The 24489-nt window shown below is 49.9% G+C and overlaps 1 protein-coding gene across 1 annotated transcript in view; it reads right to left on the minus strand.

The window, feature by feature from the left end:
* Positions 1-24489, minus strand: part of RADX (RPA1 related single stranded DNA binding protein, X-linked) — a 133159-nt gene that overhangs the window by 66804 nt on the left and 41866 nt on the right. The window contains 4 exon segments of the mRNA XM_075323818.1: positions 6020-6142; positions 6780-6871; positions 15287-15395; positions 22645-22837. Coding sequence (XP_075179933.1) covers positions 6020-6142; positions 6780-6871; positions 15287-15395; positions 22645-22837 — 517 coding nt within the window.

Consider the following 24489-nt stretch of genomic DNA (forward strand, 5'->3'; position numbering starts at 1 on the left):
GCTCTGGTAGAATGGGCTTTCAGCCCTGAGGGAACCGGAAGCCCAGAAGATCGGTAAGCTTCGAGAATTGGTTCCTTGATCCACCGAGCCAGGGTTGATTTGGAAGCCTGTGACCCTTTACGCTGGCCAGCGACAAGGACAAAGAGTGCATCCGAGCGGCGCAGGGGCGCCGTACGAGAAATGTAGAGTCTGAGTGCTCTCACCAGATCTAACAAGTGCAAGTCCTTTTCACACTGGTGAACTGGATGAGGACAAAAAGAGGGTAAGGAGATATCCTGATTGAGATGAAAGGGGGATACCACCTTAGAGAGAAATTCCGGAACCGGATGCAGAACCACCTTGTCCTGGTGAAACACCAGGAAAGGGGCTTTGCATGACAGCGCCGCTAGCTCAGACACTCTCCGAAGTGATGTGACTGCTACCAGGAAGACCACTTTCTGCGAAAGGCGTGAGAGAAATATCCCTCATTGGCTCGAAAGGTGGTTTCTGAAGAGCCATCAGCACCCTGTTCAGATCCCAGGGTTCTAACGGCCGCTTGTAAGGAGGGACTATGTGACAAACCCCCTGCAGGAACGTGCGTACCTTTGGAAGTCTGGCCAGGCGCTTCTGAAAAAACACAGAGAGCGCTGAGACTTGTCCCTTAAGAGAGCCGAGCGACAACCCTTTTTTCAATCCGGATTGAAGGAAGGAAAGAAAAGTGGGCAAGGCAAATGGCCAGGGAGAAAAACCCTGATCAGAGCACCAAGATAGGAATATCCTCCACGTCCTGTGGTAGATCTTGGCGGACGTTGGTTTCCTAGCCTGTCTCATAGTGGCAATGACCTCTTGAGATAACCCTGAAGACGCTAGGATCCAGGACTCAATGGCCACACAGTCAGGTTGAGGGCCGCAGAATTCAGATGGAAAAACGGCCCTTGAGACAGCAAGTCTGGTCGGTCTGGTTGTGCCCACGGTTGGCCCACCGTGAGATGCCACAGATCCGGGTACCACGACCTCCTCGGCCAGTCTGGAGCGGCGAGTATGGCACGGCGGCAGTCGGACCTGATCTTGCGTAACACTCTGGGCAACAGTGCCAGAGGAGGAAACACATAAGGGAGTTGAAACTGCGACCAATCCTGAACTAAGGCGTCTGCCGCCAGAGCTCTGTGATCTTGAGACCGTGCTATGAATGTTGGGACCTTGTTGTTGTGCCGGGACGCCATTAGGTCGACATCCGGCATCCCCCAGCGGCAACAGATCTCCTGAAACACGTCCGGGTGAAGGGACCATTCCCCTGCGTCCATGCCCTGGCGACTGAGAAAGTCTGCTTCCCAGTTTTCTACGCCCGGGATGTGAACTGCGGATATGGTGGAGGCCGTGGCTTCCACCCACATCAGAATCCGCCGGACTTCCTGGAAGGCTTGCCGACTGCGTGTTCCCCCTTGGTGGTTGATGTATGCCACCGCTGTGGAGTTGTCCGACTGAATTCGGATCTGCTTGCCTTCCAGCCACGGCTGGAACGCCTTTAGGGCAAGATACACTGCCCTTATCTCCAGAACATTGATCTGAAGGGAGGACTCTGTCGGAGTCCAGGTTCCCTGAGCCCTGTGGTGGAGAAAGACCGCTCCCCACCCTGACAGGCTCGCGTCCATCGTGACCACAGCCCATGATGGGGGAAGGAAGGATTTCCCCTTCGACAGAGAATTGGGGAGAAGCCACCACTGAAGGGAAGCCTTGGCTGCCCGTGAAAGGGAGACGTTCCTGTCGAGGGACGTCGACTTCCCGTCCCATTTGCGGAGAATGTCCCATTGAAGTGGACGCAGATGAAACTGCGCAAAAGGAACTGCCTCCATTGCTGCTACCATCTTCCCTAGGAAGTGCATGAGGCGCCTCAGGGGGTGTGACTGGCCTTGAAGGAGAGATTGCACCCCTGTCTGTAGTGAACGCTGTTTGTCCAGCGGAAGCTTCACTATCGCTGAGAGAGTATGAAACTCCATGCCAAGATATGTCAGTGATTGGGCCGGTGTCAGATTTGACTTTGGAAAATTGATGATCCACCCGAAACTCTGGAGAGTCTCCAGAGCAATGTTCAGGCTGTGTTGGCATGCCACTTGAGAGGGTGCCTTGACCAGCAGATCGTCTAAGTAAGGGATCACCGAGTGTCCCTGAGAGTGTAGGACTGCTACCACTGCTGCCATGACCTTGGTGAAGACCCGTGGGGCTGTCGCCAGGCCGAAAGGCAGTGCCACGAACTGAAGGTGTTCGTCTCCTATGGCGAAACGCAGGAAGCGCTGATGCTCTGGTGCAATCGGTACGTGGAGATAAGCATCTTTGATGTCGATTGATGCCAGGAAGTCTCCTTGGGACATTGAGGCGATGACGGAGCGGAGCGATTCCATCCGGAACCGCCTGGTTTTTACGTGTTTGTTGAGCAGTTTTAGGTCCAGAACAGGACGGAAGGATCCGTCCTTTTTCGGTACCACAAACAAGTTGGAGTAAAAACCGTGACCCTGTTGCTGAAGAGGAACAGTGATCACCACTCCTTCCGCCTTCAGAGTGCACACCGCCTGAAGAAGAGCATCGGCTCTCTCGGGGGGCGGAGATGTTCTGAAAAATCGAGTCGGAGGACGAGAGCTGAACTCTATCCTGTAACCGTGGGATAGAATGTCTCTCACCCATCGGTCTTTTACCTGTGGCAGCCAGGCGTCGCAAAAGCGGGAAAGCCTGCCACCGACCGAGGATGCGGTGTGAGGAGGCCGAGAGTCATGAGGAGGCCGCCTTGGGAGCGGTTCCTCCGGCGGTCTTTTTAGGACGTGACTTAGACCGCCATGAATCGGAGTTCCTCTGATCCTTTTGAGGCCTTTTGGACGAGGAGAACTGAGACCTTCCCGCGGGCCGAAAGGACCGAAACCTCAATTGTACCTTCCGTGGTTGAGGTCTGTTTGGTTTGGACTGGGGTAAGGATGAGTCCTTTCCCTTGGATTGTTTAATGATTTCATCCAATCGCTCACCAAACAGGCGGTCGCCAGAAAATGGCAAACCGGTTAAGAACTTTTTGGAAGCGGAGTCTGCCTTCCATTCACGTAGCCACATGGCCCTGCGGACTGCCACCGAATTGGCGGATGCTACCGCCGTACGGCTCGTAGAGTCCAGGACAGCATTAATGGCGTAGGACGCAAACGCCGACGCCTGAGAGGTTAAGGACACCACTTGCGGAGCAGATGTACGTGTGACTGCATTAATCTGCGCATGACAAGCTGAGATAGCTTGGAGTGCCCAGACGGCTGCGAATGCTGGAGCAAAAGACGCGCCGATAGCTTCATAGATGGATTTCAACCATAGCTCCATCTGTCTGTCAGTGGCATCCTTGAGTGAAGCCCCATCTTCCACTGCAACTATGGATCTAGCCGCCAGTCTGGAGACAGGAGGATCCACCTTAGGACACTGAGCCCAGCCCTTGACAACGTCAGGGGGGAAGGGATAACGTGTATCCTTAAGGCGCTTGGAAAAACGCTTATCTGGACAAGCTCGGTGTTTCTGGACTGCCTCTCTGAAGTCAGAGTGATCCAGAAACATACTCAATGTACGCTTGGGAGACCTGAAACGGAATTTCTCCTGCTGAGAAGCTGACTCCTCAATTGTAGGAGCTGGTGGAGAAATATCCAACACCTGATTGATGGTTGCTATAAGGTCATTCACTATGGCGTCACCATCAGGTGTATCCAGGTTGAGAGCGGTCTCAGGATCAGAATCCTGATCTGCTACCTCCGCTTCATCATCCAGAGAGTCCTCCTGCTGAGACCCTGAATAGTGTGATGAAGTCGAGTGAATTTCCCAGCGAGCCCGCTTAGGCGGCCTGGGACTGCGGTCCATGTCAGAGACCTCACCCCGGGATCCATGGGTCACCCCAGGAGCACTTTGCTGCTCCAATTGAGGGGGGCCTGAGGTCAATGATTGAACAGTGCCCGGGGCCTGTGTCACCGGTCTGGACTGTAAGGCTTCAAGTATCCTAGCAGACCATTTATCCATACTCTCAGACAGTTTGTCAGCAAATACTGCAAACTCCGTCCCTGTCACCTGGACAGTGGTAGCAGGTGGTTCCACCTGGGCCACCAGTAGCAGAGGCTCCGGCTGAGTAAGTGCCACAGGGGCCGAGCATTGCACACAATGAGGATCGGTGGAACCTGCCGGTAGTATAGCCGCACATGAAGTACAGGTTGCAAAGTAAGCCTGTGCTTTGGCACCCTTGCTTTTTGCGGACGACATGCTGTTGTCTCCTCTGAGTACAATCCAGGAGGGTATATAGCCAAAAATCAACAGTGCGACCGTACAGTGTAAATGTATAGCATATAAGCATATATATATATGTACACTCCGGCACTCAGTGGGGCCAGCACCTCAGGTGCTGCTTACCGACCGCTAAAAAGCGGTTGTGTGATCACCAGATTCCCTGCCTGAGCCTCCCAGAGCCTGTTGTCTCTCCTCTCCAGCGTTAGAAGTGCTGACAGGAATGGCTGCCGGCGTTCTGTGGGGAGGAGGGGGCCGTGGCGTGCTCTAGAAAGTGCGGGAATCTGGAGCCCCACTGTGCTGAATGAGGGGGGAGGAGGATACAGAGTATGCTCCAGCCCTCAGCGCTGACGTCCTGTACAGCGTCCCGCCCTTCCCCTGACTGACAGGCCTGGGGGCGGGAATATGCGATACTAGGCCGCAAAAGCCGGGGACTAAAGTTATAAGCGCGGCCGGCATATAAGCGCGGCCGGCGCGGTAGTCCCCGGCGCACTAACACACCCAGCAGTGCTGCAGTGTATATGGCACAAGCGCTCCATGCGCGGTCCCCACGGGGACACAGAGTACCTCAAAGTAGCAGGGCCTTGTCCCTGACGATACCCGGCTCCTGTCCAGCAGATTCCCCAGGGGCTGCGGAGGGAGCACGGTCCCCTGTGCCTGGAGACCGATTAGGATCCCACTTCACCCAGAGCCCATTAAGGGATGGGGAAGGAAAACAGCATGTGGCTCCTGCCTATGTACCCGCAATGGGTACCTCAACCTTAACAACACCGCCGACTAGAGTGGGGTGAGAAGGGAGCATGCTGGGGGCCCTGTTATGGGCCCTCTTTTCTTCCATCCGACATAGTCAGCAGCTGCTGCTGACTAAGATGTGGAGCTATGCGTGGATGTCAGCCTCCTTCGCACAAAGCATAAAAACTGAGGAGCCCGTGATGCACGGGGGGTGTATAGGCAGAAGGGGAGGGGCTTTACACTTTTAATTGTAATACTTTGTGTGGCCTCCGGAGGCAGAAGCTATACACCCAATTGTCTGGGTCTCCCAATGGAGCGACAAAGAAAATTAAATTAAAAGTCCATTTTTTATTTATGAAATTATTCAAATCCAGCAAGTTAGGCTATATTGTCGGGAACCAACAGAACGTGTTTCGACGCTCATGTCTTAATCTTGTTCTGATGAAGACCTGAGCGTCGAAACGCGTTGTTCTGTTGGTTCCCGACAATATAGCCTAACTTGCTGGATTTGAATAATTTCATAAATAAAAAATGGACTTTTAATTTAAATTGTTCAGCGCTGGATTTTTTTCTCCTTTCCTTATAGGGGATAAGAAGGTGCAAAAGGACAAAACGGGTGGCGGTGAGTAGCAGAGGATCCATAGGGGTTAGCAGTGAGAGGAGTATAATGATCTTTTTTTATATTTTGAAGGTTCTCTGTAGTTCAGAAAAATGGAAGCTGATGAGGACTGCAGATTTTTATAAAATTTATAAAATTTGAGGACAATTTAATTCCACTCAAATGTATTTGCTCACCTCTACTATACAATCTAAAAGCACATGGACAGGGCTGTCATCAAGAAACCTTTTAAGTTACTGTACATTTTCAAAATTAAAGGAAAACATCCAAGACGCAGACAGGCCATGAATATTCTGACTCCAGAATAACCCTTTCATAAGTGTCTCATCAAGCAGAAGACCCAATGGCTTCTAGTTATTATATGGACATTCCCCAATAAAGCACGGCATTCACAGTACTTACTCGGACAAATATTTTCAAATATATCCGGCTGTGAAGTGGCAAAAATTTCAAGTATAAATGGCTGGTCAGAGGTGCCATCGATCACGTGAACCCATCGGTAAATCCAAAAATCTTCCCTTTCATCTGAAGGAATGACACAGTAAATAAACATTAGCACTAAAGCAACTCAAATTCCCAATACTGGTTTCACTGGAACATATTAAAAAGGGAATCTGTCAGAAGGTTTTTGCTTTGGAATCTGATAGCAGCACAATGTAGAGACTGAGAGCTTGATTCCAGTGATGTATCACTTACTGGACAGCTTGGTGCGGTATTTTCTAGAATCCCTGTTTTTTCTGCTTAGATGCAGCAGAGCTAAGACTTCTGGGCTGTGTGTAACCCCGTCCACACTGTACATTGTGATTAAGCTACCAATCAGTGGTGGGGGCGGAGTTACACAGATTAGCCTGATTGGCCTGCACAATACCTGTAATCCTTCTGATAAAACACTGATTGTATTGAAACCGCACCACACAGCCTAGCAAGACACATCCCTGGAATCAGGCTCTCTGCCTCTACATTCTCACTATCTCCGATTAAATCGTAACAGCCTGCTGACAGATTCTCATTAACCCTTTTTGACACAGCAAGAACCTGCTAGTATAATAGTTCTACAAAGCTGAAGTAATGTCCTACTCAAATAACCTCACTTCTGATAATTTCTTGGGAGAACAGATAGACTATGGCTATAGTCTTCCAAGCGCAAATATTGTGGATTTACCTTTTTTCCGTAATCTTTCACATCTTCCAACATAGGTGACAAGTCCGATTATGTCACAGACTCTGTTGTGAGGTAGATTATTAAATTCCGATCTGAAAATTCATAAAATGACAAATGGCTGAGTATTATTTTTTTTTGTTAAATTATTTCAACAAAATTTGTTAGTTTCCTACAGATTCTCGCCTAATTGACTTTGGAATTGTGTGTGCTCACCTGTCCTTGAAATTTAAGGAACTTTATTTACTTGAGAAAATGGACATATATTACATAATTGTGTTTCAGACACAGTTCACACTCTGCTTTGCACTTTTATTATTGACACTCATGGTCTGGAGGCTATAGTCCTGAAAGTAGATTGGCTTTGGAGCCTTTCATACAAATCACAGGATTTGGCTAACTTTACATTCCAAAAAGAAACTATGGTTTTTGTGTTTTTAAATTTTCTTAGAAAGGTCGATATTTCTTAAAAGCCATCATTAGATTACTTCTAGAACATGACTACCACCTTTCCCACTCAGCTTTACAATCCCTGAGCAGTCTTAGGCTATGTGCCCAGTCCACACTGCGGAAAATTTGCGGAATTTGCCCCAGCCATTTCTATGACATTTTGGAACTGCTGTGCCCATGCTGCAGTTTTTTCCGCAGCGGAAATTATGTGGATTTCCCTGCGGAAAAATCTGCAGCATGTGAATTATTCCTGCGGATTTTTCCGCACGATCCCATACTTACCTGCCTTGATAGAAGACACTGGGAGGAGCGCAGTGCAGCCAGGAGCAGGAAGCAGGAGGTGGGCGGGGCCTGCACGAGCTCCGGTCATGTGACCGCCAGAGCTAGTTCAGGCCCGCCCACCTTCTCCGGCAATGTGCAGACAGACACGGTCGGAGAGGGAAGTCCTGCGTGATGGAGGTAAGTATGAACTCCCCGATCACTCAGCACTTGTTCTGCATTGAGGATGCAGTGCCGAAGCCATGGTACTGTGTCCTCAATGCAGAATACCGCAGCATATCCGCAGGACATTCCACAATAAAACCGCAGCATGTAAACAGACAAAGTTGTGCTGCGGTTTTCTGGGAGCTCCTGCGGAATGTCCTGCAGATATAACCGCAGGACCCTTTCCCTGTGGGCACATAGCCTTATCCCGCTGCCACGCTCTCTTCTCTGTGTCTTCTACCTCATTCAAAGCTACTAAGTGAGATAAAGCATAAAAGTAGGCGACAAAAGGAAGGGAGCACGGCTGCAGGACCAATCTGCAACTGTTTTGTTGTCCTTTTTATCTAGTGCTAATATTTATGTTTTTTGGTGGGTGCGGCTCATAGGATCCTCAGGGGCGTGTCTTAAGGCTGCTCTGTGCAATTATTTTGTGAGCAACTCCGCCTTGGTAAAGACCCTAAATAATAGAACTTAAAAAACATTCATATTTATGGAACCATGTGGCAAGATTTCAAGAACAGTGGGGGTGAAAGGTACACTCACGGGAGCAGAGGGACTTAAATAGGATTAAAGGGGTGGCTCAACAACTAAAATGTATTTCATAACTATCTTCCCCCCCTTTTGTAATTATTTTTTTTAAACACAACTCCCTACACTTCTTCCCTACTAATCGATAAAGGTGTTTTTTTTTAATGCACTTCCTGGGACATTTCATTTGAGAGGAGTCTAAAACGTGGACATCACAGGAGGCTGGGGCTGCAGTCACTCCCTATAGCGTCCATCACCCCACCTGAACAGGATGTCACCTAGGGCAGTACTGCAGATACTTACTATTTATTGCATTGCTGCCACCTGAAGATGCCCTGAATCCTGGATGATTGGTGATGGACGTTGTTGCCAGGGATAGTGGAGTGCCGGCACATTACTCATCTCTCTGCGGCCCCTTCCATTGCTTGTGTGAAAGACGTCGGCTGGGGGACGTGCTAAAGTGACAGCAGTACTGCCACATTATGACGCTTTATTTGAGGACTCTGCTAGAGGCTGTGGGTGGTGCTGGGTTCCCTAACTGCATCTAGCACTGCACCCAGCCGACGTCTTTCACAAAAGCAATGGAAGTGCCCGCAGAAAGATGAGTAACATGTCAGCGCTCCATTAACCCCGGCCACAGAATCCATCACACTTCATTCAGGACATCCTCAGGGTGTGGCGATGTACCAAACTGGTGAGTATCTGCAGCACGCCCCCAGTGGCCTCCTGTTCCAGGAAGGGCGATGGACGCTGTGAGGAGTGACTGCAGCTCCAGCCTCCTGTGACGTCAAGTTGAAGACTACTCTCAAATCAAATGTCACAGGAAGGACAGTAAAAACAACAAAAAAGACCTTTAGCGATTATAAAGATAGGGGAGTAGTGTAGGGAATTGTATAATAAAAATAATTACAAAAGTGGTAATAAGATAGATTTACTCACCCATCCCTGTAGACTGTGAGCCCTCGCGGGCAGGGTCCTCTCTCCTCCTGTACCTGTCTGTTATGTACTGTTAATGATTGTTGTACTAGTTTTTATGTATACCCTTTTTCACTTGTAAAGCGCCATGGAATTAATGGCGCTATAATAATGATAATAATAATAATAATAATAATAAAGAGAATTTTGTTACTTACCGTAAATTCTTTTTCTTATAGTTCCGTCATGGGAGACCCAGACCATGGGTGTATAGCTACTGCCTCCGGAGGACACACAAAGTTACTACACTCAAAACGTGTAGCTCCTCCCTCCTAGCATATACACCCCCTGCTAGCCAGACCTAGCCAGTTAAGTGCAAAAGCTGAAGGAGGACATCCACCCACAAGAAGAGACGGAGTAAAATCCGGCAGAACCGGAACCTCTGTCTACAACAATAACAGCCGGTGAAGACACACGGAACAAGAAATCTGCCAACAGGCAATAGGGAGGGTGCTGGGTCTCCCATGACGGAACTATAAGAAAAAGAATTTACGGTAAGTAACAAAATTCTCTTTTTCTTTATCGTTCCTATGGGAGACCCAGACCATGGGACGTCCTAAAGCAGTCCATGGGTGGGAATAAACAGACAACTGAGAAGCAGGAAAACCCAACTTCACAAATGGGCGACAGACGCCTGAAAGATGCGTCTGCCGAAGCCCGCGTCTGCCAAAGCAAGAGCATGCCTTGGATAGAGCTTCGAAAAAGTATGCAGACTAATTCGAGCTGCAGTCTGACAGACCTACTGAGCCGTAGCCTGGTGCCTGAAAGCCCAAAAGGCACCGACAGGTCTGATCAAATGTGCTCTGATCCCCGGCGGGGAAGGCACTTGAGTACACTTGTAGGCCTCGGAAATGGCCGACCTAAGCCAACGAACCAGGGTCGGCTTAGATGCCGAGAGACCGCTACGCTGACTAGCAGTCAGTACCAGAGAGAGAGGTGCACCGCCTAATAACGGCGGTGCGAGACACATAGATCCGGGGGGCCCGCACCAGATCCAGGATATGCAACGCTTCCTCAAAGCGATGAACAGGAGCCGGACAAAATGAAGGCAGGAAAATTGCCCCGGATAAGGTGGAAGCTATAACCACCTTAGGGAAAAAAGTCCGGAATCGGACGGAGACCACCTTGTCTTGATGCAAAAGACCAAGAAGGGGGTTACTCAGAGAGTGCAGCCAGAACTCCGTGGCGGGAAATTATAGCCACTAGAAAGACTACTTTCTGTGAGAGATGAAACAAAGAAACCTCCCTAAGAGGCGCAAAGGGGGGTTTCCGGGAACCGGGAGGACCGGATTAAGGTCCCAAGGCTCCATAGGCCGCCGGAAAGGCGGAACAATGTGAGACGCGCCCTTAAAGGGGCGCACCGGAGCCAGCCGGACAATACGCCGCTGGCACATACTGACAGAGCCGAGACCTGTCCGTTAATGAGGGATAGTCCTAGCTGTAGACCGGACTGTGGAAGGGACAGGAGGGTCGGCAAGGCTAAAAAGGTCCAAGGACACCTTGGAGCTCGAGTCATAGCGGAAGACAACTTCAGGAAGGATACCAGAAGTCGCCAAGATCCAGGACTCAATAGCTACGCCGTCAATCTGAGAATCCAGAATTCTGACGGAAAAACCGGACCTTTGAGAAAAGGTCTGAACGGTCCGGAAGATGCCATGGCAACCCAACGGACAAAAGTAGCAGGTCAGGATACCAAGCCTGCCTGGGTCAGTCTGGAGTAAGAGAATGACCCGACGGCCCCCTTTTTTACTGATCTTGCGCAGGACTCTGGGCAAGAGGTATAGACGAAGCTGGGATCAAATATGAACCAGTGTGTCTACTGCAAAACCTGAGGATTGTGGACCACGGTTGGACAGCTGAAATAGTTTGCCTCGCAGTCTTGACATAGGATGTGGGCTGCGGCTACGGTGGACTAGGAGTCCCTTGTCCACTGAAGGATGTTGAGGCGCTAAGATTGCCAGGCAGCTGAGTGTCCCGCTCTGGAAGATGATGTAGGAAAACGCTGTCACGTTATCCGACTGAACTCGAATGTGCCTAGCCGCCCAAAGATGGAGAAGGCTTAGAGAGCTAGAATACAGCTCTGATTTCCAGCCCATTGATCTAGAGGGCTGATTCGGACAGAGTCCAAGCGCCCTGCGCTCCGCGGTGGGGATATACTGCTCCGAAGGCGGAAAGACCAGCACCCTGGTGAGGATCACCCGGGACGGGGGCAGGAAGGAGCGTCCCCGAGACAGAGTGGCCGAAACCACCACTGCAAACGAGCCCCCGGTCAGTGGCAAAACCACCACCCCGTGGAAGGAGGGAGTTCGCGTTTACAGCGGGAAACATCCAGTCTCAGAGGACGCAGGAGAAACTGGGCAAGGAATCGCTTCCATTGACGCCACCGTCTGACCAGCACCTGTATTTGGTGTCTGATAGAATGACGTCGACCGCCCGCGGAGAGACTACTGAACGACTAAGAGCGGCTTCACAAGAGCCGACAGAGTCTCGAATTGCGTCCCTGAGAACCTCTGGTTCGAATTCAGAGTGGACTTGAACAGAATGACAAGCCACCCGAATAGGTTAGAGTGGCGAGAGTAAGCGAAGTACTCTGCTAAGAGTCTGCACTGGATGAAGCCCCGAAGAAGGCCGTCCAGGACAAACGATCACTGCCAATCCCTAGGGGTGCAGGACCCTAATCACAGCAGCCCCATGAGAATACTCGAGGGGCCGTGGCTAACCCTAAGGGAAGAGCCACAAATTGGACCACTCCGATGGCAAAACATAGTCAACGCTGGTGTGAAACTGCGATTGACCCCTGCAGAAAGGCATCTCCAATGCCGATGGCTGCTAGGGAATCTCCTTGGGTTCTTGATTGATCCGGTGAAAAAACACACGGAACAAGACTGAGACTCCATGTGAAAACGCCACACCTGACCATGCTTGAAAAGCTAATATCCAGGTCGGAAGGCACCGCCCTGTTCGGGGACTAGACATAGATTTAAACAAAAATCTCAGAACCGTTCCTAGTCGGGAACCGGTACAATTACTCCATTGGCCTGCAAGAAATGCCACGGCCTGAGAAGTCTTGGAGTCGGAAGGAGGTGACAGAAAAAATCTGTTTGGCGGGTGGACAGAATTCCATCCCGTAGCCATGGGAGATATAATCCCGCCCCCACTGAACGGAGACGTGTTAGAACCATACGTCGCCAAGTGGAGAGAACCTGCCACCGACCAGGAGGAGGTTGGCGGCTAGATAGCCCGGAGGAAGCTGACTGAGTGGCAGCATCTCCTGCGGTCTTCTGAAGACGCAGCTTCAAGCCAATTGGTTCTATGAACCTAGGCCGAGCTAGAGGACGATCAGATGGAGGAACGGAACCACCGAAACCTCAACTGATTCCTGCCCTGGACAGGTACCCTGTTGGTGGCAAGGAAGAACTCTCCCCTCCGAGAGTTTCCTAACTGTCATCCAGTTGGTTCTGAAGAGACTGGTCCCCCCAAAGGGGAGCCCAGGAAGGAACCTCTATAGAGGCATCTGCCTTCCATTTCCGAACAGGAGCCTGCGGATAGCGAGGAAAGTAGTCAAAACCACCGCCGTGCGGTGTCCCGCATGGCAGACTTGGCAGAGGATGAAAAGACTGAAGTCTGGAAGTTCAGGCAATCGTCTTGGGCATAGAGTCCCAATGAGGGAATGCCTCTCCTCTGAGGAGTCATCAGCCACTGACATAACGGTCCGGGCTGAGCCACCTGAGGTGAATGAGCCCACCTCTTGACTACCATTGGACATGGGAAAAACAGTCCTCAGAATCACGCTTCATAGGAAGCGACTGTCAGAGCGGACTCTGGGCTGGTCACAGGGGCCTGAAAACTGGAGTGGTTAAGGAACACACGTTGTGTTCCCTAGATAAGGTAACTCCGGCGGATTGAGGTCCAGTACAAAATTAATGTACCGTGGGATCCTTATAGAGGTGCCGTCAGCCACTGATACAACTATCCGGGCTAAAAGTCTAGACACCGGAGTGGCCACCCTTGGCGAATGAGTACACTCCTTGATCACCTCCGATGGGAGGGAAGACAGGCAGCAGAACCCCGCTGTGGGATCTGCAGGACAGGCTGTGGGCTTGGACGCAGCGGGCTGAAAACTGGAGTGGTTAAGGAACACACTCTTCGTCTTTTTAAAGGTATACTGATGCATTTCTGCCAGCGGGGAATACTGCCCTGATACCGGCGGATGGAGGCCCAATAGAATAATGGACACAATCCAATTATCCGCATCCGCGTCACCTACGGACGGATCAAAGTACCTAAAGTAGCGTCCGAGCCCCTGGTAGAGACATCCTCCTCGTCCAGTGAGTCAGCTCGTATCGGAGCTGCGGGACGGGGAGGACAGGGGACCCTGCGTCTCCCTGTCAGGAGGACGGGGTCTGTGAGCTTTGCTGAGCAAGCAGAAAACGCCCTGAGAAGGTGGCTGCATGCTCAGCAGATGCCGGGACAGCCGACCCCTGGAAAACAGATTCCCCCAGGGGTCAGCCACCGAACCCGGAGCAGCTGGGGGGACCATGAATGAGCCCCCAAGCTGAGGGGCCACAGTGGTTAGGAGCTCGGTACAGCCGTACGAGACTACCAGCAGTGGATAATAAAAACAGCCTGCAGCCTCGCTCTGTGAGACCTGCTGCAGAGGTGGGGGGCTCTGTCTAGAATACCCAAGACAGGGGTTCAGCCTGGGGAAGACTCCAGGCTGAGGCACCACCACATAAGAACCATTACAGTATGACCTATGCCGGTTCAGGCAATATTACAGCCTTGGAGCTTTGCTCCTAGTGAGACATGCTGCTGAGGAAGAGGTTCTGTAATAAAAAATTAACCCCTTCAGAATGCCCTGATAGTGTATAAAAGTGCACAACCAGAGGTTGTGACTTATCAGGCCGCTATTGTGAGTGCCCCCCCGGGTTCCAAGCCTGGACCCCCAGCCAGATATCCACTCCCTCTGCACTGCAGAGCAGCCAGCGCCGATCAGCGTACTAAGAACGCTGAGAAAATGGCGCCAGAGTGAGGGGGGGGGGCGGGGGTTAACCCAGGAGCGGGAACGGAGGGCTAAGGAGATATACAGGGGAGGGAATCATCTCCTCAACAAGGAGTGTCCTCCCCTGTGCAGAGCGGCCGGCGCTGCAGTGTCCCCCTGCATGACTGACATGCAGGGGAACAATAACGAAACTAGGCCGCGGCTGAAGCCGGGGCCTAGAGTTATGCACGCGGCCGACAATCAGGCATCATCGGCGCGGTTCTCAGTAAAAACTGTGGAACCGGCCGGAAACACATTAAAAAGCAGCGTTATCAAAGAAAATCACTGTCCCACCAATAAAAGTGCCCCACATTGCAGAAGGACCCTTAAATAACGTCTCTATACTTAGCTTTGAGACGCAGGGTCCAGTCCCTGGTGGGGTGGGGGTCCAGTGCTCCGTCCAGCAGGGTCCTGCCAAAGGGCTGCGGATGGAGGCCGGTCTCCTGCAAGGCAGTGAGAACCGTGTTGGCTCTAACTTCAAGCCAGAGCCCCTAAGGGATGGTGAAGGAGCGCGGCATGAAGGGATTTCTGCCCTGAAGTCAACCTTAACAGCACCGCCGCCAGGGGGGTGTGAAGGGACATGCCGGGGGTCCAGTGGACCCGCTTTTCTTCCAAATCTTTAGAAAAAATGAAAAATCAAAAAAGGATGCATGTGTGTGTGTGATCCTCCTGACACAAAGCATGAAACTGGCTAGGTCTGGCTAGCAGGGGGTGTATATGCTAGGAGGGAGGAGCTACACGTTTTGAGTGTAGTAACTTTGTGTGTCCTCCGGAGGCAGTAGCTATACACCCCATGGTCTGGGTCTCCCATAGGAACGATAAAGAAAATAATAATAATAATAATAATAATAATAATAATAATAATAAAATACATTTTAGGTATTAGACCACCCCTTTAATCCTATTTAATTTCTGCTGCTCCCCTACGTACGCCTTATTTTAACCGCTTTTTTTTTTTTTTTTTTTTAAATCCCCCCCAGTATCATACACATTAGATATAGAGCACACGTCAACAACATATCTGACATTTCACCTTGTGACAAACTGATATTTCACAGCTGGCAAATTCCACTCAGACTTCACTTTACTTTCAGGGATGATGGTGATTTTGGGTGGAGGATCGCGGGCATTTAGGCTTATTTCTAAAATAAAAATGGAAGAAAGCCATTCTGATGAAACAATGTTTACATTTCCACACATTAAAATTATATGATACATTATTTTTAATAGTGAATCTCTTTACTAGGCTTACACTTGGGGTATTGTGCAAACATCATGGGTTTATTGTGAATTTACAAAGAAAATCTGTGACCGTTCATACATGTGGAATTCAGAACCTGAACCTAAAAAGACCGCAAGCCCACCAAAACTTAGTTATACATTGACACAAGTGCTGCCTTGTTTGAGTCCACGAAAGACAAAAAAAAAAATTCTGGTCCGACTCGTCAAAGCTTTTACACCATAAGTGTAAGGCTATGTTCACACAGGGCATTTTTAGCATGGTTTTGCAGCTTTTTTAGCATGGTTTTTGCAGCTTTTTTAGCATGGTTTTTGCAGCTTTTTTTAGCATGGTTTTTGCCTTGGTTTTATGCAAATCTATGCTAATAAAACTCAGCCTTCACAGTCCCAGCAAAGCCTATGAAATTACTGAAATCTCATGCACAAACACCTGCGTTTTTTTCCTGTTTTGTCAACCTTCTTGGTTTTTAACCCGGTTTTGAAAAAATGAGCATGTCAATTCTTTTCTGTTTTTGCCGCAGTTTTACTGTGGTTTTTCACCCATAGAAATCAAGGCAGAAATGCATAACTGGGGGTTATTTCCTGGCAAAAGACGAGGTTTTGCTGCAGAAAAAACCTGACCAAAAATGCCCTGTGTGAACATAGCCTAAAGCTCTAAGTCACAAAATTTTTGTGATTTTTGATGTTTTCATACAGTTTTGAATCAGCTCTGCTAAAATAGCTAAAGCCAAGGTAAGATGGGGTTGTGGCCACATCTGCCTGTCAAATTAAAGGAGTTGTCCACTATTAGGACAACCCCTTCTGATTTCACGTTTCCCCCAGGTGAAATAATAAAGCCTGTACTCACCTCCTGTACCGGCACTGTTCCAGCAGTGCCGGGGATCTCGTGGGGTTGTGATGTCATGTGAGCCCCAAGTCCAAATCAGAGCCAGCTTGCTTCTCTCTCCCTGCCTCCACACCAAACAAGCAATGAACACGAAGCGAGAGCAGCCACTGTGCTCACTTCCTGTTGATTAACTCTTTGGTCCGTAGGTGGAGAGAAGGAAAGTGGTTTGGATTGGATATGGGGCTCACATAACGTCACAAGCCCACGAGATCCCCAGCTCCGCCAGTTACAGGGCCGGTACAGGAGGTGAGTATAGGCTTTATTATGTTACCGGGGGGGGGGGAGGGGGGGTGGACATGGAATCAGAAGGGGTTATCCTAGTAGTGGACAACCCTTTTAATTAAAATTGCCTTCTTTTGTACAACAGAAATGCTACTCCAGTTCCTGATTATAGCAGTATTTCTGGTGCAGTGCAAAGGGGTGCACACCGCTTAGCAGAGATGCCACTGAATGAATTTAGCGCTTTCTACTCTTGCAAGACAGTCTTCATGAATTAACCCCTCCCTTTACTTTATTCAGTGCTCTTCTTTTCCCTTACCCAGTGGCATGATACAAAATTGTTGTTCATCGTCTTCCAAGTAAATCGATCTAAGCTGGAATGCCAAAGACCGTTTTTATTAGCTCTTTACAACTCTTTTAACTGTAGCTTTTTAACATGTCGACTTAAAAGGAGTATCCCAGTGAAAACCGCCAAATTGATCTTGGTAGGAGCATCGAGACCTCCTAAAGATGGTAGCAGAGTACATATTTTGCCATCGCCACCAGTCTAAAGGCTGCTTTACACACTGCGATATCGGTCCAGATATCGCTAGTGTGGGTACCCGCCCCCATCTGTTGCGCGACACGGGCAAATCGCTGCCCGTGCCGCACAACATCGCCCAGACCTGTCACACATACTTACCTGCCCGGCGACGTCGCTGTGACCGGCGAACCGCCTCCTTTCTAAGGGGGCGGTTCGTTCAGCGTCACCGCGACGTCACAGCAGCGTCACTGAACCGCCGCCCAATAGAAGCGGAGGGGCGGAGTTGAGTGGGACGAACATCCTGCCCACCTCCTTCCTTCCGCATAGCAGCCGGGAGGCAGGTAAGGAGAGCTTCCTCGTTCCTGCGGCGTCACACATAGCGATGTGTGCTGCCGCAGCAGCGACGAACTACATCGTTACTGCTGCAGTAACGATAATCGAGAATGGACCCCCATGTCACCGATGAGCGATTTTGCACGTTTTTGCAACGATGCAAAATCGCTCATCGGTGTCACACGCAGCAACATCGCTAATGCGGCCGGATGTGTGTCACAAATTCCGTGACCCCCAACGACTCCGCATTAGCGATGTCGCAGCGTGTAAAGCCCCCTTAAGGGCTCGATTCCACTTGCGTTTTGCACAGGTGAGTGCAATCTGATAAAACATCGGATTGCTCTTACTCTAGTGCAAAACTATGGGGCAGTGTCCATCTGTGATTGAGTTCTCATACCATAGCGGCATGCGGAATGAATCGCAGCATGCTGCGTTAAGCATTGAGTCTTGGCTCACGCACCCCCATACAAGTCTATGGGAGCATGTGAAACATTGTATGTAATCCAACCACAGTGCGATGTACGCAGAGACAGGCAGCGGAGGAGATGGGGAGAAAGTGCTCCCTCCCTCTCCTCTGCAGCTGTGATATGATCGCAAGATCGGATCACAGTCGCATGACCCCTGGCTGACGCTCGCAGCAGAGGGTCATTAGCATATCGCTCCTGATGCTCTTGCATCGAAAGCTATGCGCAAGTGGAACCATATCCTAATACTCAGATCTGTGCCTCCAGTTTAATCAATGCTCTGGTGATTGGTGGTGGGCTTAGTGGTCGGGCCTCCACTGATCTAACAGTTATCACCATTGTAGTGGACATGCGATTTTGCATTCATAGAGGAATAACCCTTACATAAGTGGAAGAATACATGGTAACACTGCCTATGTGATGATGTAACTGATGTGCAGTGTTCTTACAGCGATTTGCTAATTGTGAAACGATCGTGTAAAATATCCACCTATTTACCAGTTTCATCCTAACCGAGCTCTAAGACGCTGTCCACTTGGAAATTAATTGACAGCGAGTGAAGATGAATGATTAGGTTCTCCAAGTTATTTTCTTCCTTCTCGCCATTATAAATCATAATTGCATCCAGAGACAAACACTAGATAGAAGCCGACCGCGCTGGGCTGCCGTCACTAGCTTGTTTCGCTAGACAGGTTTATTAGATTAGCGAGGGTGGCAAGCTCAGGTAACGGCAGGAAGGTATTGCAGATGGATTAGGGAATGTTTAATATGGAAGAAGCCGCTATTACAGGCAGATTAGAAAAAGCCAGACTCCGACAACCGCACAATATCATCTGGAAGGATGAAATATGGAGAAAATAAAGAGAAGGAACAGATCGGAGAACTTTTTAAAGGCAGATCTGGAAAACACACGTTTTGTTTTCATTAATAATCCAATGATAGAAGGCAAGACGGCTCAGATCTGCGGTTTAAATAGCAGAAAATATGATTTCAGGCAGTTTTAGGCGATGGATCGTATTAGCCGCATAGTGAGGCGTCTCACCCTGGCGGATCGCAGCCAGCCCCTTCCTTGTAATAAGGCCCTCGACTCATCCATCAGTCTCTGACAAGTAATTTGCTTAGTTCATGCAGAGAAACAGAAACAAATCCTATCTACTTGTCAACAGGCGATAGTTCGGGAGCAGCGGATGGGAGAAGCTCAGGATTGGCGGGGTATGGCATATCTGAACAGCGTGAAACGGCAATGTAGTGTGGACATAGCGCCACGACAAGATGCTGCTCATAGATTTATAACCAAACATGTCTCCTGGAATCGCGGAGAAAAGAAAATCCCACTTTTACTCTTTTTTTAAAAAAAAAAAAAAAAAAAAAAAAAAAACAACAAAACATGTACCTGTAAAATCAGAACGTTTGGATTTGAAATGGTGTAGTCAATACTAACTGTGAATGTTAAGCCCCCGTCACATTTAGCGACTTACCAGCGATCCCAAAAACGATGCGACCTGATAAGGATCGCTGGTAAGTCGCTGGGAGGTTGCTGGTGAGATGTCACAGTCAGATCTTACCAGCGATGCAGGAATGATACAGGTCACAGTAGCGACCTGTATAACGATCTCAGCAGTCACTGTCACCCTGTCACACAGTGTCAAACACAGCCATGTGTCCTGCCCAGCAGGACATCACCTTTGAAGAAAATAAACCAGAACAGCGTGCAACGATCAGAGATTTCACAGCAGGGGCCAGGTCGCTGCTTAGTGTCTCACATAATGAGATCGCTGGTGAGACCCCTATTACCGTATTTTTCAGACTATAAGACACACCTGACCATAAGACGCACCCTGGTTTTAGGGCAGGAAAATAGAAAAATAAAATTTTAAGCAAAAAATGGAGTCATGACACACTGTTATGGGGCGAGGATCTGTTGCTGACACTGTTATGGGGGAAATGTCCCCAAATTCTCTACTAAGATACCCCATCCTGGTAATGATCCTCCTGCCTTGTATATACCCCCAACCTGCTCATATACCCCCATCCTTACTCATAATATACCCCCAACCTGCTCATATATCCCCATCCTTACTCATAATATACCCCCATCCTTACTCATAATATACCCCCATTCTGCTCATAATATACCCCCATTCTGCTCATAATATACCCCCATTCTGCTCATAATATACCCCCATTCTGCTCATAATATACCCCAATCCTGCTCATATACCCCCATCCTGCTAATAATATACCCCCATCCTGCTAATAATATACCCCCATCCTGCTAATAATATACCCCCATTCTGCTCATAATATACCCCCATTCTGCTCATAATATACCCCCATTCTGCTCATAATATACCCCCATACTGCTCATAATATACCCCCATCCTGCTCATAATATACCCCCATCCTGCTCATAATATACCCCCATCCTGCTCATAATATACCCCCCATCCTGCTCATAATATACCCCCCATCCTGCTCATAATATACCCCCAACCTGCTCATATATCCCCATCCTTACTCATAATATACCCCGATCCTTACTCATAATATACCCCCATTCTGCTCATAATATGCCCCCATTCTGCTCATAATATACCCCCATTCTGCTCATAATATACCCCCATCCTGCTCATAATATACCCCCATCGTGCTCATAATATACCCCCATCGTGCTCATAATATACCCCCATGCTACTCATAATATACCCCAATCCTGCTCATAATATACCCCAATCCTGCTCATAATATACCCCCACCCTGCTCATAATATACCCCCATCCTGCTATACACCCCATCCTGCTATACAACCCCATGCTGGTATACGGCCTGCATCCTGTGGCACATAAAAAAAATAAACGTTCATACTCACCTTACCTCACCTCACTCCCTGCAGCATCGCTCCTCCTCCTGTCTGTGTCAGCGGCAGCGCCACTGAGTGGAGCCGTCCCCGTTCCCCTGCAGTACCGCAATCTCCTCCTGGCTGCCGCTGAGTGGAGCCGTCCCCGTTCCCCTGCAGCACCGCGATGTCCTCCTGGCTGCCGGCGGCTGTGTGTGGACACGTGTGCACAGCGATGACGTCATCGCTGTGCGCACCGCTAGTCTCCACTCAGCGGCCGCCGCACAGACAGGAGGACATCGCGGTGCTGCAGGGGAATGAGGACGGCTCCACTCAGCGGCAGCCAGGAGCAGATCGCGGTACTGCAGGGGAACGGTGACAGGTGAGTGTACTGATTCACTGCACCCCACACTGATGATGATGCACGGGGGGGCAGTGAATACAGCCACACATGATCACTCCAGGCTGTAGTTGCCAGGGGTGATCATGTGGGCCGGCTGTTTATCCCTCGCCCATCATCCCGCCCACCTGTCAGCGCTGAGAGATGATGGACGGGATGATGGGCGTGCATATTAAATGAGCGGGTCCACGTGGTCACGACAGGCGCTGCTGCAGCCTGCTCATGCCCCCGGTGACCCGCTCCATCGCAGCACCCTCATTCCACGCAGCCCTACATTCAGACCATAAGACGCACGCCCCACTTTCCCCCAATATTTGGGGGACAAAGAAGTGCGTCTTATGGTCCGAAAAATACGGTACATCACAAAACCTGTGACTCAGCTGCGATCTCGCTAGCGATCTCGTTAAGTGTGAGGGTACCTTTAGATCTATTTTAAATAATTTTTGTGTTCATTTACATATCACAATCTAGATTACTACAAGAATTGCAGCTTTCACACTGGCCTATGTTTTTTAGACTTTATCTTCCTGTTTTAGGAAATAATTTGTAGATTAGCAGCAATAGACTGATTTTCAACTTTTTGTATTGGAGCATCTAATGATCGTGTGCAAATGTGTCTTCCTGCATGTGCATATAGGAAGAGACCTATCAAACCAGGGCAGTGGGCAGGAAGAAGCTGCCAGAGACCCGCCTGTCTGACCAGAGACCCGCCTGTCTGACCAGAGACCCGCCTGTCTGACCAGAAACCCGCCTGTCTGACCAGAGACCCGCCTGTCTGACCAGAGACCCGCCTGTCTGACCAGAGACCCGCCTGTCTGACCAGAGACCCGCCTGTCTGACCAGAGACCCGCCTGTCTGACCAGAGACCCGCCTGTCTGACCAGAGACCCGCCTGTCTGACCAGAGACCCACCTGTCTGACCAGAGACCCACCTGTCTGACCAGAGACCCACCTGTCTGACCAGAGACCCACCTGTCTGACCAGAGACCCACCTGTCTGACCAGAGACCCACCTGTCTGACCAGAGACCCACCTGTCTGACCAGAGACCCACCTGTCTGACCAGAGACCCACCTGTCTGACCAGAGACCCACCTGTCTGACCAGAGACCCACCTGTCTGACCAGAGACCCACCTGTCTGACCAGAGACCCACCTGTCTGACCAGAGACCCACCTGTCTGACCAGAGACCCACCTGTCTGACCAGAGACCCACCTGTCTGACCAGAGACCCACCTGTCTGACCAATCTCCAAACACTGCTCGGTGCCTGGCACCTTGTAAACTATGTTTTACACTGAAACACCAGAGCATTTCACATAACTGGCTCAGATCATACAGCCAGCATCAGATATATGCTGCCCGTGAATCGGGGACCATAGATCAGCTGCTAGTTTCCCTTTGAGCAATGGTAACTAACTTAATTGTCGGAGTTTCCCATATTACATCACACTGACAGTCAATTGAGCCATATAAAACATGGCAGAAATACTTTACCAAGAGAAGGCAGTCTCTTCACCTGCGAGTTCCCTGGAGTTGGGAGCGTTCTGAAGTCATAACTCTTCTTCACAGCATACTGGTGCAGTAAGACCACGGTATTGACCTGGAGCGTATTGTACCATTGTGGACAGAGGGAATTCCAAAGCACAAGAGACATCATACCAGAGTGATCGGCCACCTCAAAGTAGGCCTGGAAACAAGGAGACAGTCATTACAAAAGTAGTATATACAAGGCCAGGTAGGAAGGACAGGCAGCAGACAGGGGCGGAATAATTAGCAAAACCCAACCCACCTATGAGATATTCTGCAGTACCTATAAATCAAGTAACAGCGGTGTGCTGCGCTGTGGGCGGTGAGACAAGTGCCGCCATCCTGAATGTCGGTGGTGCAGGTTCAAATAATGGCGCCTGGAGTCGGCGCGTGTGCAGATTGAGCTTTCGGTTCAAGATCCCATCTGTGCATGTGCCGCCTCCAACTCACTGATCTCCCAGCAGTGGATTCAAGTAAAATGGCGCCTGGAGGTGGCGTGTGTAGAGATGAAATCTCTGCATGTGATTGAGCTGATGGTGCATGTGCAGAGTGAGCTATCGTCTCAATGACAAGCAGAGATCTTATCTCTTCACACGCCACCTCCAAGCGCCATTTTCCTTAAATCCACTGCTGGGAGATTAATGGGCCGGAGGCGGTAAGTGCACAGATGGGATGTTGAGCCGAGAGCTCAATCTGCAGTTGCACCGACTCCGGGCCCCATTTCTTTGAAGCCCCCCCACCGCCAACTGTTTCTGGATGTTCCTCTTGCCTCATAATGCTGCCGAGCATCTGGGACACCCATCGCACCGCTTGAAGCATCGCCCTGCTCCACCACCACCCCTCCCTTTGGTAAGACACCACCGCATTATAAGATGGACCGCATTTTTGTTTTCTCTAAATTTGGGGTGAGTCTTATAATCCAGTGCGTCTTATATAACGAAGAAGGGAATTTTGTTTACTTACCGTAAATTCCTTTTCTTCTAGCTCCAATTGGGAGACCCAGACAATTGGGGTGTATAGCTTCTGCCTCCGGAGGCCACACAAAGTATTACACTTAAAAGTGTAAAGCCCCTCCCCTTCTGCCTATACACCCCCCCGTGCATCACGGGCTCCTCAGTTTTGGTGCAAAAGCAGGAAGGAGGAAACTTATAAATTGGTCTAAAGTAAATTCAATCCAAAGGAAGTTCGGAGAACTGAAAACCATTCAACATGAACAACATGTGTACACAAAAGAACAACAGCCCGAAGGGAACAGGGGCGGGTGCTGGGTCTCCCAATTGGAGCTAGAAGAAAAGGAATTTACGGTAAGTAAACAAAATTCCCTTCTTCTTTGTCGCTCCATTGGGAGACCCAGACAATTGGGACGTCCAAAAGCAGTCCCTGGGTGGGTAAAATAATACCTCGTAATAGAGCCGTAAAACGGCCCCTTCCTACAGGTGGGCAACCGCCGCCTGAAGGACTCGCCTACCTAGGCTGGCATCTGCCGAAGCATAGGTATGCACCTGATAGTGTTTCGTGAAAGTGTGCAGGCTCGACCAGGTAGCCGCCTGACACACCTGCTGAGCCGTAGCCTGGTGCCGCAAAGCCCAGGACGCACCCACGGCTCTGGTAGAATGGGCCTTCAGCCCTGAGGGAACCGGAAGCCCAGAAGAACGGTAGGCTTCAAGAATTGGTTCCTTGATCCACCGAGCCAGGGTTGACTTGGAAGCCTGCGACCCTTTACGCTGGCCAGCGACAAGGACAAAAAGTGCATCCGAGCGGCGCAGGGGCGCCGTACGAGAAATGTAGAGTCTGAGTGCTCTCACCAGATCT

Source organism: Anomaloglossus baeobatrachus, chromosome 9 (assembly GCF_048569485.1).
Source record: "Anomaloglossus baeobatrachus isolate aAnoBae1 chromosome 9, aAnoBae1.hap1, whole genome shotgun sequence".
NCBI lineage: Eukaryota > Metazoa > Chordata > Amphibia > Anura > Aromobatidae > Anomaloglossus > Anomaloglossus baeobatrachus.